The following is a 14,236-nucleotide window of genomic DNA, read 5'->3' on the forward strand; positions in this document are numbered from 1 at the left end:
GCCTGCACACAGCGCAAAATCTACCCGTGCCTGGTTTACGGACCATGGTATTTCTGTTCTAAATTGGCCCGCCAACTCCCCTGACCTTAGCCCCATAGAAAATCTGTGGGGTATTGTGAAAAGGAAGATGCAGAATGCCAGACCCAAAAACGCAGAAGAGTTGAAGGCCACTATCAGAGCAACCTGGGCTCTCATAACACCTGAGCAGTGCCAGAAACTCATCGACTCCATGCCACGCCGCATTAACGCAGTAATTGAGGCAAAAGGAGCTCCAACCAAGTATTGAGTATTGTACATGCTCATATTTTTCATTTTCATACTTTTCAGTTGGCCAACATTTCTAAAAATCCCTTTTTTGTATTAGCCTTAAGTAATATTCTAATTTTGTGACACACGGAATTTTGGATTTTCATTTGTTGCCACTTCAAATCATCAAAATTAAATGAAATAAACATTTGAATGCATCAGTCTGTGTGCAATGAATAAATATAATGTACAAGTTACACCTTTTGAATGCAATTACTGAAATAAATCAAGTTTTTCAAAATATTCTAATTTACTGGCTTTTACTTGTATATATATATATATATATATATATATATATATATATATATATATATATATATATATATATATATATATATACATACATACATAGTTACTTTACATGCAGTCGGCTTTCGGGCCTCGACCAAATTATTTTAGCCCAATATGGCCCCCTGGCACAAAAAGTTTGGACACCTCTGCTGTAGAGGATCTTAGACTGGCATTTTTGCAGTTGATTCCTAAAAGCAGCAGAAAATGACTGCCGTTTTGATGATTGTAGACTTGTGTTTTTGCAGTAGATTCTTAAAAACAGCAGACCTCTACCGTCATGTAAATGGTATTTGACAAGCTGTTTCCTCTCCTAAAAACAGCAAAAGGCTTTTCCTGTAGGATTTTTGCTGCAGGTCCTTGACAAAGCAGGTAAAAACAGAAGAGCCACCTGCTACATTGTTGAGGAGTGTTTCTGCAGCAGATTCCGAGAAAAAATGCAGAACACTTTTCTTTAAATCAGGTCATCAGTGGTAGAAACAGGACATGTCTTATTTTTCATGTGAGTTTAGTAATAAAAAAAGACTACAAAAGGAAACCATTAGTGTAACTCTTACACAAAGCAACACTATTTTATCAAGTCAGCACCCTCAGATGCTGTTCTCCCCCTGTAAATCTGATTTTATTGCCCACCACTTTGACATTTCATTAAAGCCACTCCTTTCCAAAGAAAACCTCACCATTAAAAGTGAAATAACCAAAAGTGGAATTCCACGTGCTGTTGAGGTCCAATAGTTTTCAATGATGCTTTCAATCTTGTCTTGCTGTCCATAGTTGATTATGATTTATTGTAGATGACTGCACACAAAGCATTTCAGTGTGGTAATTCCCTTTTTTGTGCCTATGATGTCATCTTAGATCTTTATACACCAGCCAGAATGAATACTCAACCGTTCTTAACTCTTTTAACCATCAATCTACTTACTACTGCTTGACCTAATTCCACGTATAACAATATTGTAGATATGGATTGGAAACTATGACGTTGTAATATACTGTAGGTCTTGTAAAAAAGAAAAGAAAAAAAGTATAGCCCACAGCGTGTTATTTAACCCCCCACATTGTGTTGGATTGACTTGAAATTTCTCACACATGCTCGACACAGTGACTTTAGGATGTTTAGGCCAATCATCGCAAAAATTGGTACACACCTTTAGGGGGCTGACTAGTAATTGTGTGTAAAATTTGAGCAACATCAATCAAAACGTCTGTGCAACTAATTGGCCTTGGACCATTTGTGTAAGATTTAAACAACTTTGAGGAAATCTGTGTTAAATTGAAGATGGATTCCAAAGCACCACCTACCTACAAATGTCATCTACCGGTATTTATAGTCATGTGAAAACAATTATGAATGTATTTTAACAAAGTTCACACTTTTTAATTTATTTAGTATACTTACACCAGGTGTAGGGATGTCCCGATCCAGGTTTTTGCACTTCCGATCCGATACCGATACTGACCGATACCGATACTGGCCTATCCGAGCATGTATTAAAGTTTAAAGTTATTTAGCCTACTTAGTTGTCAGAATCATGTTGAAAAGGGTTTTAGTACTCTTGATAACAACTAGCCAGCTGAATTAGGGGAGTTTGAATAATACACAATGGTTGGTAACAAGAAACTGACCTGTTTATTCAAGGATAAACACAAAATAGACAAAATTATACATGACAAACAGAAATGGCATCATTGAAACTAGGGCTGGGCGATATGACCTTTTTTTAATATTGAGATATTTTAAGGCCATATTGCGATACACGATATATATCTCGATATTTTGCCTTAGCCTTGAATGAACACTTGATGCATATAATCACAGCAGTATGATGATTCTATGTGTTTTGATTGATTGATTGAGACTTTTATTAGTAGGTTGCACAGTGAAGTACATATTCCGTACAATTGACCACTAAATGGTAACACCCCAATAAGTTTTTACACTTGTTTAAGTCGGGGTCCACTTAAATTGATTCATGATACAGATATATACTATCAGATATATACTATCATCATAATACAGTCATCACACAAGATAATCACATTGAATTATTTACATTATTTATAATCAGGGGTGTGGAGGGGGGCGCCGGATGTAAGTGTCAAAAAGACAGCCAAAAGAGTTTGATATGAGAATAAATCTAAAGTTAAAATATAGGGTAGAAATGCACCCATTTGCAGGAAATGTAGTCTTGATTTTCAAAATTTTCTTTCAAGGCTTGCATGTCTACATTAAAACATTCTTCTTCATACTGCATTAATATATGCTACTTTTAAACTTTCATGCAGAGAAGGAAATCACAACTAAATAGATCACTAATTTTTTTCAGACGGTGTTGATGTGGAAATTTTTGCCTCAGTATTTTGATGGTGTGGACGTGTGGCACCGAACGGAGATAAGCGTATCGACAGACATTACAATATTTGAACAATGATAACGAAAACGGTTTTCTCTGTCGTGTCCGTGTGTCGAAAATTGTTATGCGCTTATTTTTTTATTTGATTTTGTGCGTGGCATAGATTTGCCGTGTGCAGAGGACGTTTGAGCAGGCGCGCACCTTAGAGGCTGCGCTAGCATCACAGCTAACGTTAGCCATGCTGCTACCTCTCTGCTCGGGGAGGACGTATACGTATGTGACGTATGACGTGACAGTATGTGACGTGTGTAAGAAGGTGCGCTCGCTGTCTGTGAGAGGGAGACACAGGAAAGAGTGAGAAGAGCCTGTCGTGTAATGCCAGCAGCTAAAAACAACTGCGTGCCTGTGGATGTGTTGAAGGTGTGCTGGAAAATGCGGAACGGAAATTAGGGAGCAGCAGAAAAGTGGAATGTATTATTTAAATCGGTGCGTTGGAAAACACGGACCGGAGTTTTTTTTTAAACTGGATCTGGATCGGCATTTTCCCATGCCTTGCCGATACGATCCAAATATCGGATCGGGACATCCCTAACCAGGTGTCTGGAACTTTCTGCAGTTGAGTACCGTATTTTTCGGAGTATAAGTCGCACCGGAGTATAAGTCGCACCTACCGAAAATGCATAATAAAGAAGGAAAAAAACATATGTAAGTCGCACTGGAGCCCGGCCAAACTATGAAAAAAACTGTGACTTATTGTCCGAAAAATATGGTAAATAAAGCCACTATATATATATATATATATATATATATATATATATATATATATATATATATATATATATATATATATATATTTGTAGACCATGGTTACTGTTTAACCATTTACATTATGGTGCAAATAAAACACAATATTGCTTCACATGCTAAGAATGAAGCTATCCTGCAGTTTGACTCCATTTTTTTAACCTCTAATACTTGTCATTTTGTGGAATTCACACGTACATGCATATAACGAACTTGCACCCATCACACATTAGCAAGGGTGCACAAAAAAAAAGAAATACAATATTACTTCATTCCATTAAACACAGTTGTATGAAAAACTACTAATGAAAAGACTTTGATATGTGATGCAGGTAGATAAATGATGAGATAAAGATGGCATACAAATACAGAAGTGGGCTCAGGTGGCTAACCGTAAATCATCAGCTCATGTGTAAACATTGTTATGTTTACAAGCCGCTGACATGCCAAAAAACCTGCAGCGCCCCTATTTTAAATGAAAAAAAAACAACTGCTTGAAAGTATAGAGCGCCGTGAACCATGTAACAAGCAAGCAGATCTGTTCTACACAAGTCACACGGATGTAAAAATCCAGGTAGAGCCTTCGAGATGAACCCTGTGCATGAGGGATTATATGCTACGATGTGAGTGAAGTGAAAGTAGGCAGTTCTTACCCTTTGACTTGTCTATGTCATCAGCTGCCAGCCGCCTAGGAGAGAGAGACAGAGACACACATGAGGTCACGCTTGCATACTAAGGTGATGGCAGACATTACTCAGCTCTTACATGCAAACTGCATACTATAGCGGGGAAATAAACGGACCCTCGTACGAAAGGCATTCCCCCAAACGGACCTTTGCAACCGGTGTAAGAGTGGAGCAAGCGTTCATGTCTAAGTAATGTGCGTTAAATATGGATGGAGACAGCAGCTGCCTGTGGGGTAGCAGCAGTGATGTAACAGGAGGAGGGACTGCTTTGATTCAAGAACTGTGGTAGACAGATGGGCGGGGTCGGAGGTTACAGAGAAAGACGAGTCACAGGATTATTATTGGCTAAAGGTCCCATTAGGTAGTATTTGACACCCATTTTTAAATCAACCTCAACGTTTACACAACATTGCAGGGATGCACAACTATGCCCAAAATAATAATAACCATTAGACTTCGAAAGGGACAAGCGGTAGAAAATGGATGGATGGATGTATGTGTCAGTATTGAAATCACGGTGATTACGTTAGGTAAATCATAGGGTTTGGGGGGTTGGGGGTAGGCCTTAGGGGCGTGAACGTGATATCATGTAATTCAGTGCTTCTTAATTATTTCCTATTACACCGCCCTTCTCCGCCACAAATAATAATATCATTTGCCTCGAAAATTGTTATAAGTACACCTCTGCATAACATTGTATCCTCATTAACATTAAACGGGAACTGCACTTTCTTTTTTTTTAATTTTGCCTATTGTTCACAATCACAAGAGACAAGAAGACAAAGTTGTTGTTTTTTTGCAGTCTAACATGTAAAAATCAGCTTGTCCTAGGTGGCTAGCAATGGAGCTAATGGGAGCAATCAATTCTACCTCTAAATCACTTTAAAAACTCATCTAAAAACCGCCAACAATACTTAATTTACGTGTAACCTGTATAATAACCAAGCTGTGGTGACATTGTTATTGTAAGAGCGAACACGGAGAAACTATTTTTCCAGCGTACTAACACATTGCAACACATTGCCTTGCGTTGGCATTAGCCGCAAAAGCTAGCAACGGCAAGAGATAAGCTAGCTTCTACGTCAGTACCTGAATCGTGTTTGAGTTTGTAATGCACAACGCAATGCGATAGGACACCAATCTGTACTGACTGAAAAACATGAACAATCATATTACAGTATCTGTAAAGTATTAGCCCACATTTCATGTTTTGTTTGTACACAGCTAGCTCGACAGTGTATGTACCGTAGTTGTAATAACAAGCATGACGTGCTGCGTGTATCATGATCAATATTATACTGACTCACTTGATGGACAGTTGTCTGGTCCAGCTGGCCGGGAAAGTTTTTGTAGTTTTTTTGGGGGGAAGCACTCCATTTATGTCAAAATAGCTTGGCTCCTAGTTCCACATTTACAGCGTAAAAAACACGCCGACTTCACTCTCTCAGCTTCCGTCTGCTTCAACGTTTCAGCCGTTTCAGCTCGGTTGGTAGAGCGGCCGTGCCAGCAACTTGAGGGTTTCAGGTTCGATCCCCGCTTCCGCCATCCTAGTCACTGCCGTTGTGTGCTTGGGCAAGACACTTTACCCACCTGCTCCCAGTGCCACCCACACTGGTTTAAATGTAACTTAGATATTGGGTTACACTATGTAAAGCACTTTGAGTCACTAGAGAAATATAATTCACTTCACTTCACCTTCCTTCATGTTAACTTTTAGAACCAGCAGTTCATCCTACGTATATTCAGGTTCAAAATGATAAAGTTATGAATCCTCATTTGTCCAACAATAGTCATCTTCGTTGTTTGTTACCAAGTCTGCCATGGTTAGAAAACACTCGCTTTCCCGAAGTAGGAACACACATTTGTTGCCGGAAATCGGAAGTGCGTTGCTGTGGAAACGGACATAAATGCGCTGAGGAAATCAGTTCCGGTAATGCTTAAAATTACCAAAATACAGTAAATATTGTACATATTACATATTATTACCAACGTGTCTGTTCCTACATTTTATATGTATACATATACACATATACATATATATATATATATATATATATATATATATATATATATATATATATATATATATATATATATATACATACATATACATATATATACATATACATATATTTATACATATACATATATATATATATATATATATATATATATATATATATATATATATATATATATACATACACACACACACACACACACACACACACACACACACACACACACACACACACACACACACACACACACACACACACACACACACACACACACACACACACACACACACACACACACACAGGTAAAAGCCAGTAAATTAGAATATTTTGAAAAACTTGATTTATTTCAGTAATTGCATTCAAAAGATGTAACTTGTACATTATATTTATTCATTGCACACAGACTGATGCATTCAAATGTTTATTTCATTTAATTTTGATGATTTGAAGTGGCAACAAATGAAAATCCAAAATTCCGTGTGTCACAAAATTTGAATATTACTTAAGGCTAATACAAAAAAGGGATTTTTAGAAATGTTGGCCAACTGAAAAGTATGAAAATGAAAAATATGAGCATGTACAATACTCAATACTTGGTTGGAGCTCCTTTTGCCTCAATTACTGCGTTAATGCGGCGTGGCATGGAGTCGATGAGTTTCTGGCACTGCTCAGGTGTTATGAGAGCCCAGGTTGCTCTGATAGTGGCCTTCAACTCTTCTGCGTTTTTGGGTCTGGCATTCTGCATCTTCCTTTTCACAATACCCCACAGATTTTCTATGGGGCTAAGGTCAGGGGAGTTGGCGGGCCAATTTAGAACAGAAATACCATGGTCCGTAAACCAGGCACGGGTAGATTTTGCGCTGTGTGCAGGCGCCAAGTCCTGTTGGAACTTGAAATCTCCATCTCCATAGAGCAGGTCAGCAGCAGGAAGCATGAAGTGCTCTAAAACTTGCTGGTAGACGGCTGCGTTGACCCTGGATCTCAGGAAACAGAGTGGACCGACACCAGCAGATGACATGGCACCCCAAACCATCACTGATGGTGGAAACTTTACACTAGACTTCAGGCAACGTGGATCCTGTGCCTCTCCTGTCTTCCTCCAGACTCTGGGACCTCGATTTCCAAAGGAAATGCAAAATTTGCATGGTTGGGTGATGGTTTGGGGTGCCATGTCATCTGCTGGTGTCGGTCCACTCTGTTTCCTGAGATCCAGGGTCAACGCAGCCGTCTACCAGCAAGTTTTAGAGCACTTCATGCTTCCTGCTGCTGACCTGCTCTATGGAGATGGAGATTTCAAGTTCCAACAGGACTTGGCGCCTGCACACAGCGCAAAATCTACCCGTGCCTGGTTTACGGACCATGGTATTTCTGTTCTAAATTGGCCCGCCAACTCCTCTGACCTTAGCCCCATAGAAAATCTGTGGGGTATTGTGAAAAGGAAGATGCAGAATGCCAGACCCAAAAACGCAGAAGAGTTGAAGGCCACTATCAGAGCAACCTGGGCTCTCATAACACCTGAGCAGTGCCAGAAACTCACCGACTCCATGCCACGCCGCATTAACGCAGTAATTGAGGCAAAAGGAGCTCCAACCAAGTATTGAGTATTGTACATGCTCATATTTTTCATTTTCATACTTTTCAGTTGGCCAACATTTCTAAAAATCCCTTTTTTGTATTAGCCTTAAGTAATATTCTAATTTTGTGACACACGGAATTTTGGATTTTCATTTGTTGCCACTTCAAATCATCAAAATTAAATGAAATAAACATTTGAATGCATCAGTCTGTGTGCAATGAATAAATATAATGTACAAGTTACACCTTTTGAATGCAATTACTGAAATAAATCAAGTTTTTCAAAATATTCTAATTTACTGGCTTTTACCTGTATATATATCTGCGGAAGAAGATGGATGGATATATATATATATATATATATATATATATATATATATATATATATATATATATATATATATATATATATATATATATATATATATATATATACATACACACACACACACACACTCTTGCAGTGTGTATATAACACGTTTATGAAGGGTTTTGAAGTTGTTTAGGGGGCTTTGAAAACTACAACGGTGACTCCCATTAGCCGCATCTTGCAAGCGTTTTTTTATCATCTTTAAAATCCTGGGGGGGGGGTAAAAAAGACGTGAGTTCTTGTTAGGGCTACCAATGTTAACGCGTTGACGCATGTGATTAATAAAAAAATAAATAAATTGCATTACCATAAATGAATGATGATTAATCACAGTGTTTGTTTTGACCGACTCTGTAAGGCAGCGCACATTATGCACAAGCAGTGATCACGCCACACACCAGTGAAAGACAAAACAAACATTGATTACATTTTAGATGAAACTGAGGTAATTAATCAGTATTGCAGCGACAAACTTTCTAATCATCGGCGCACATCAAGTTTAAAATGGCATTTTAAAGCGAAACATGAATGTGAGGACGGTGTCGCTAGCATGAATGCTACTTAAATAGGGTTGCCAACCGTTCCTTGAAAAACCGAATCGTTTCATATTTAGAAACAAAAGTACACGTTCTGTATTGGGGCGGCACGATGGAACAGGGGTTAGTGCATGTGCCTCACAATACGAAGGTCATGAGTTCAATCCCGGGCTCGAAGTGTGCACGTTCTCCCCGTGACAGCGTGGGTTCCCTCCGGGTACTCCGGCTTCCTCCCACCTCCAAAGACATGCACCTGGGGATAGGCTGATTGGCAACACTAAATTGGCTCTAGTGTGTGAATGTTGTCTGTCTATCTGTGTTGGCCCTGTGAAGAGGGTGTCCAGGGTGTACACCGCCTTCCGCCCAAATGCAGCTGAGATAGGCTCCAGCACCCCAGGCGACCCCGAAAGGGACAAACAGTAGGCAATGGATGGATGGATGGACGTTCCGTATTGAGCTGTCAAGGGACACACTTTGTCCAGCATTTCTATTAGGTAATGTCCAGGGTGTACCACATTCTTGCTGCAATCCCTGTATTTATAATGTGCATGAATTCATATTGAGAGTACGTCTTACCAGAACACCAGCGAGAAATGTTGGCACTCCATGGAAAAGAGTCACCAGGCTCAACAGCCGTGCGGTCTTTGATGCACTCCATGGAAGTGAAACAAAATAAAACAAGGCGACCGGCTGCAGGTCATGGAGCTCTGTGCCCATACACAGTAGCCTTTGGCGTGGGCGCAGGAGGCTTCACGGGGCTTTAAGACGAGCCGCTGTTGCTTTTTTTTTTTACCGTCGCGGGCTATGAAAGTGCTTGATTTTATATACAGCGGAGCTTGCTTTTTAATGTTAACATTGAAAGTGATTACCCTCACGTAATAGTGGCAGCCAAAATTGTTTGTATTCTGTCACGTGACTTCTTCCCGAAAGTGAAAACTGTGGTCGTCAACTAAGCCAGATTGGCCTAGATCTTCCTGCAAATGGCAGATACGAGCAAAAAAAAATTAAACTAATGGTATCAAGGACTATCCGTTGGTGGAGTTCCCAGACATATCTAAGTATCTTGTGCTCCAGACTTCATTTTCAACGGAAAAACAGATGAAAGCTTGGAAAAGAAACCTACAACTTCTTAATATTGCAAGGACATTGGTATCATGACTCTCCCTGATAAATAATGCATCGTTTTTGCTAGGGTAAGGTTGCATTTCATAATTTACCGTATTTTTCGGATTATAAATCACAGTTTTTTACACTCCGGAGCGACTTATGTGTGAAATTATTAACACATTATCGTAAAATATCAAATAATATTATTTATCTCTTTCCAGTAAGAGCCGATGCGAATGTCAGTAATTGTCACACACACGTCAGGAATCGTCACACACACGTCAACCAATAAAAATTTGGCGGGGGCGGGTCATGGCAGAAGTGCATTGTGCGTCATGGCAGAAGTGCATTGTGGGTCATGGGACACTACCTGCTACTACGTCCGTAGCTATAAAAATGGATCATTTCAACATTGGCGGTAACTTATAAAAACTGAGAAGGGCTGAACAAAAATGGCACCGAAAAGGAAATCATATACTGCAGATTACAAGCTGGACGTAGTGAAATATGCAGCAGAAAACGGCAAGAGGAAGCGGTGCATACCTTTGGAGTTGGCAGAATTGTTTAGAAGCGACACCGAGGAAGAAGATTTCATGGGATTTAGCGATTAGGAGTGACAGATTGTTTGGTAAACGTATAGCATGTTCTATATGTTATAGTTATTTGAATGACTCTTACCATAATATGTTACGTTAACATACCAGTTGGTTATTTATGCCTCATATAACGTACACTTATTCAGCCTGTTGTTCACTATTCTTTATTCATTTTAAATTGCCTTTCAAATGTCTATTTTTGGTGTTGGATTTTATCAAATAAATTTCCCCCAAAAATGCGACTTATATATGTTTTTTTCCTTCTTTATTGTGCATTTTCGGCCGGTGCGACGTATACTCCGGAGTGACTTATAATCCGAAAAATACAGTAACTTTGCGTCTTGACATCCGTGATTGCATATCTATTTAACAAACTAACAATTACTGAATCATCTTCATATTTGATTTTTGTCCTGTTGTCATATGTACTCTTGACACATGTGTGTACAAAATAAATAAGAGTGGAGAGGTAGAAGTAGCTTTCCTGACAAAACATTATTGACTGTGAATTTCTGATTTCTGTTTGTTAAAAAATAAAAATACAAACATTATCAAGATAATACTTTAATGGGAAATACTAAACAAGTAAAGTATATTACAAATATATCAAACAAATCTTTAACGAAGTGATCAGTGCAAACTTGTGGGGTTTTTCGACTCTGCTGCCTTGGACTGGAGTGCTATGTTCAAGAGCCACTTTTGTCGTCATCATTTCCTAAAATCTTGCATTCTCCCGCCCTTCTTGATTACCTGTCAAGGCACTCTGAAGAAACGTTTATCCTTTTTGCAATTTGAACGGATTGTACAGCCAAAAACAATGCAAGCATAGGGCAATTTTCTTCGTGAAAGGCTAAATGGCGCCTAGTACCCATAGAGAACAGAGGTAGCTTGACCACCACGCATACTTAATGATCTGGACGTGACGTCGTGTAAATCCAAGCAATTGTAAATATGATTACAATTTGATTAATTGTGCAGCTCTACAATAGTGTATTAGAAATTAGCTGTCCGAAATGTTGCGTTGATACTAGAATTTAGACCACAGGTGTCTTACTCAAGGCCCAGAGGCCAGATCTGGCCCGCCACGTCAATTTGGGTGGCCCCCGAAAGGTTGGAAATAATATGTGTTAATAAAGTACCTTATCTTTTCTTAATAAATGTATTACAAAAATAAATGTACTTTGTGCAATTACATATATTTACACTTTAATCATACACTCTAATAATAAAACAAAATAATACATCATCATACATTTCAAAACAATGGTTTTGTTCAAATAAAGATAAAACATACTTAAATATCTGCTTGATTTATGATTTCAATCCAACAAATTGTGCATGCAAAAAATTTACAGTAACATTTTTTACAAAATCCACTTTTGTACCGTTATTCAGTAATACACTATAATAACACAACAACCGTAGATTTTACAGTATAAAAAAACTAGCATGGAAAAAATAGTGGTACCATTTTCCATTTCATTTAATTTAATTCCATTTATTTATCATTTATTATTTTATATGGTGTAAAAAAAAAAGGAAAAAAAGCAAATATTACGGTAAAATTGTGGCAACTGAGCTGCCAGTTTTTAACAGTACAATCTAAAGATTTTGTTTTGTACAGTGTACATAAAAAAAGACAATCAAATACAGACAATCATACACATTTCTATTCATACTGTTTGTTATTCACTGTTAAAATTGGCCCTCTGAGGGCAACCATAACTGCGATGTGGCCCTCAATGAAAACAAGTTTGACACACCTGATTTAGACAGTTTAAACATACTTTTAGTGAGCGTTTTGTGTGTCTGTAACTTTAATGCAAACGAGCCGTGGTTTAAAAAAAATACAAATAAAAAATCATGAAAATCGTCCGATACCGATCAGTGATAATTAGTGATAGTGATAATATTGATAACCGTGATCATTTTAGTCACAATAACTGTATCGTTACATCCCTAGTGTATGCACCGGGCAAGCTCATTTAGCTAGGGGCCGATCAGATTCCATGAGAATGGTGTTTTTTACCTTCATGATGTCATGAAAACTTCAAGGTCGATCATCTTCTCTCAATAATGGAACAAACAAGTGAGGGAGATGATAGTTTTTTCTCATGTTTTGTGCTCATAAACAGGCTCTTAGGACAGTAGGACACATTACTGTCACTTATGAAAAGTACATTTTGCATGAAAAAAGATATATAGTAGGCTGTTTGGCTGTATACTGTTTGTGTAGGCATGGAGTAGAAAAAAAGCAATGTCAAAAAGTCATTGCAGCATGTTATCAAGAATAAGGATCGAACGTAGGCTGGGCCAAGGAAGCGTGGCCGCAGCCACTGGCCACGTGCCCGCATAAAAATACACCAGTGAGTGTAGAGAAGTGCGAAAAAGCTAAACAACATGAGATTCAAGGCAAAAGAAAGCCATCCATCAAACACTTAAGAGTATATTTAACTTCCCAGCTCTTGTTCTATTTCAGATGATGTCACACAAAGTGCTAAGCGAGGCGAGGAAGTGGGCCAATATTTGATGAAATAAGAAGAGAAGAGGATTATAATCAGGACAGTCTTTCACTTGGCCATTTTAGAAGGAACTTTGGCCCAAACAAAACTAGCAATTGAAGAACAGGATCGCACACTTGGAATCTAGAAAAACAGTGTTGGAGTTGAAATGGAACATTTGGAAAATACCGAATTATCTCATGCAGTGGCTTGGTCATTCATCTGCTCAACTGCAGAGAGTAGCAGGCATATACTAGAGGAAACGTGTTTATTAAAAGGTAGAGGGCTTTAATTGTACATTTTTATCATAATAGCAGTGATGTTGATAGGTATTCAATGTAGTGATCTGAGTGGGTCCCTTGGAAATGTAATGGGTCCGCAAGTTATTTTTTTTAATACAGTATATATATATATTTCGTATCTTCTTCGTTTTCTTAGATTGTAACGTTAAACTCCTTTGACGATGGTATGATATAGTATTGGTTAAAATTAATAAATATACATTAGCAGATAATGATTTCCATTCAAAACGTATCTAAAATTAAACAAAATTAAACATTTTCACAGACCCCATCTGAGCAAGGCAAGATGACAACCGCATTTTAAAATATTTTTCATCCCCGCCAGTATTTTTAGCATTGGTTGGAAATGTGGGTTTATTTACCATAATATTTATATTATTAGTGTAATGAAATTTGTGGTGACTGGCTAGCAGCTAAACTAGCATGTTTAGGTGATGACATCTGTGCTTGGCGGATACTCAGAGGGTTGAGGCGGCAATTGTCTGGCCGGCTGACAACAATGTTTATTTTGCTAGTTAGTAGGGCTGCAACTAACGACTATTTTGATAGCCAACTAGTCATTGACCATCTTAAAGTTTAGTCGACTAATCGGCTTATGAAGCGTATTTAGTGGTTCTAATTTAGCTATTGGTTTTTCAGCTTGAGATATTTTTAGGCATAGATGACTACTTCATTCAGAAATATGTCTTGATAATGTAACAGGGCTGCTCGTTAGGCTCTTACCTTTTTCCATTATAAGGCAAGGATAGGAAAAGTGCTGATAAAACAAATAATATTTTTTTTATTG

The 14,236-nt window shown here is 38.2% G+C and overlaps 1 protein-coding gene across 4 annotated transcripts in view; it reads right to left on the reverse strand.

Moving 5' to 3' along the window:
* The window catches only part of svild (supervillin d), a 114,933-nt gene that overhangs the window by 55,756 nt on the left and 44,941 nt on the right, over positions 1-14,236 (reverse strand). For 3 of the 4 annotated variants that reach the window (XM_061967860.2, XM_061967863.1, XM_061967859.1), the window contains exon 3: positions 4,409-4,443. In XM_061967860.2, the coding sequence (XP_061823844.1) occupies positions 4,409-4,443 (35 nt within the window). Of the gene's footprint in view, positions 1-4,408; positions 4,444-4,520; positions 4,646-14,236 lie in introns of those variants that run through there. The other variant, XM_061967862.2, reaches the window with a different exon arrangement.

The sequence above is a fragment of the Nerophis lumbriciformis genome, linkage group LG11 (assembly GCF_033978685.3).
Source record: "Nerophis lumbriciformis linkage group LG11, RoL_Nlum_v2.1, whole genome shotgun sequence".
Lineage (NCBI taxonomy): Eukaryota > Metazoa > Chordata > Actinopteri > Syngnathiformes > Syngnathidae > Nerophis > Nerophis lumbriciformis.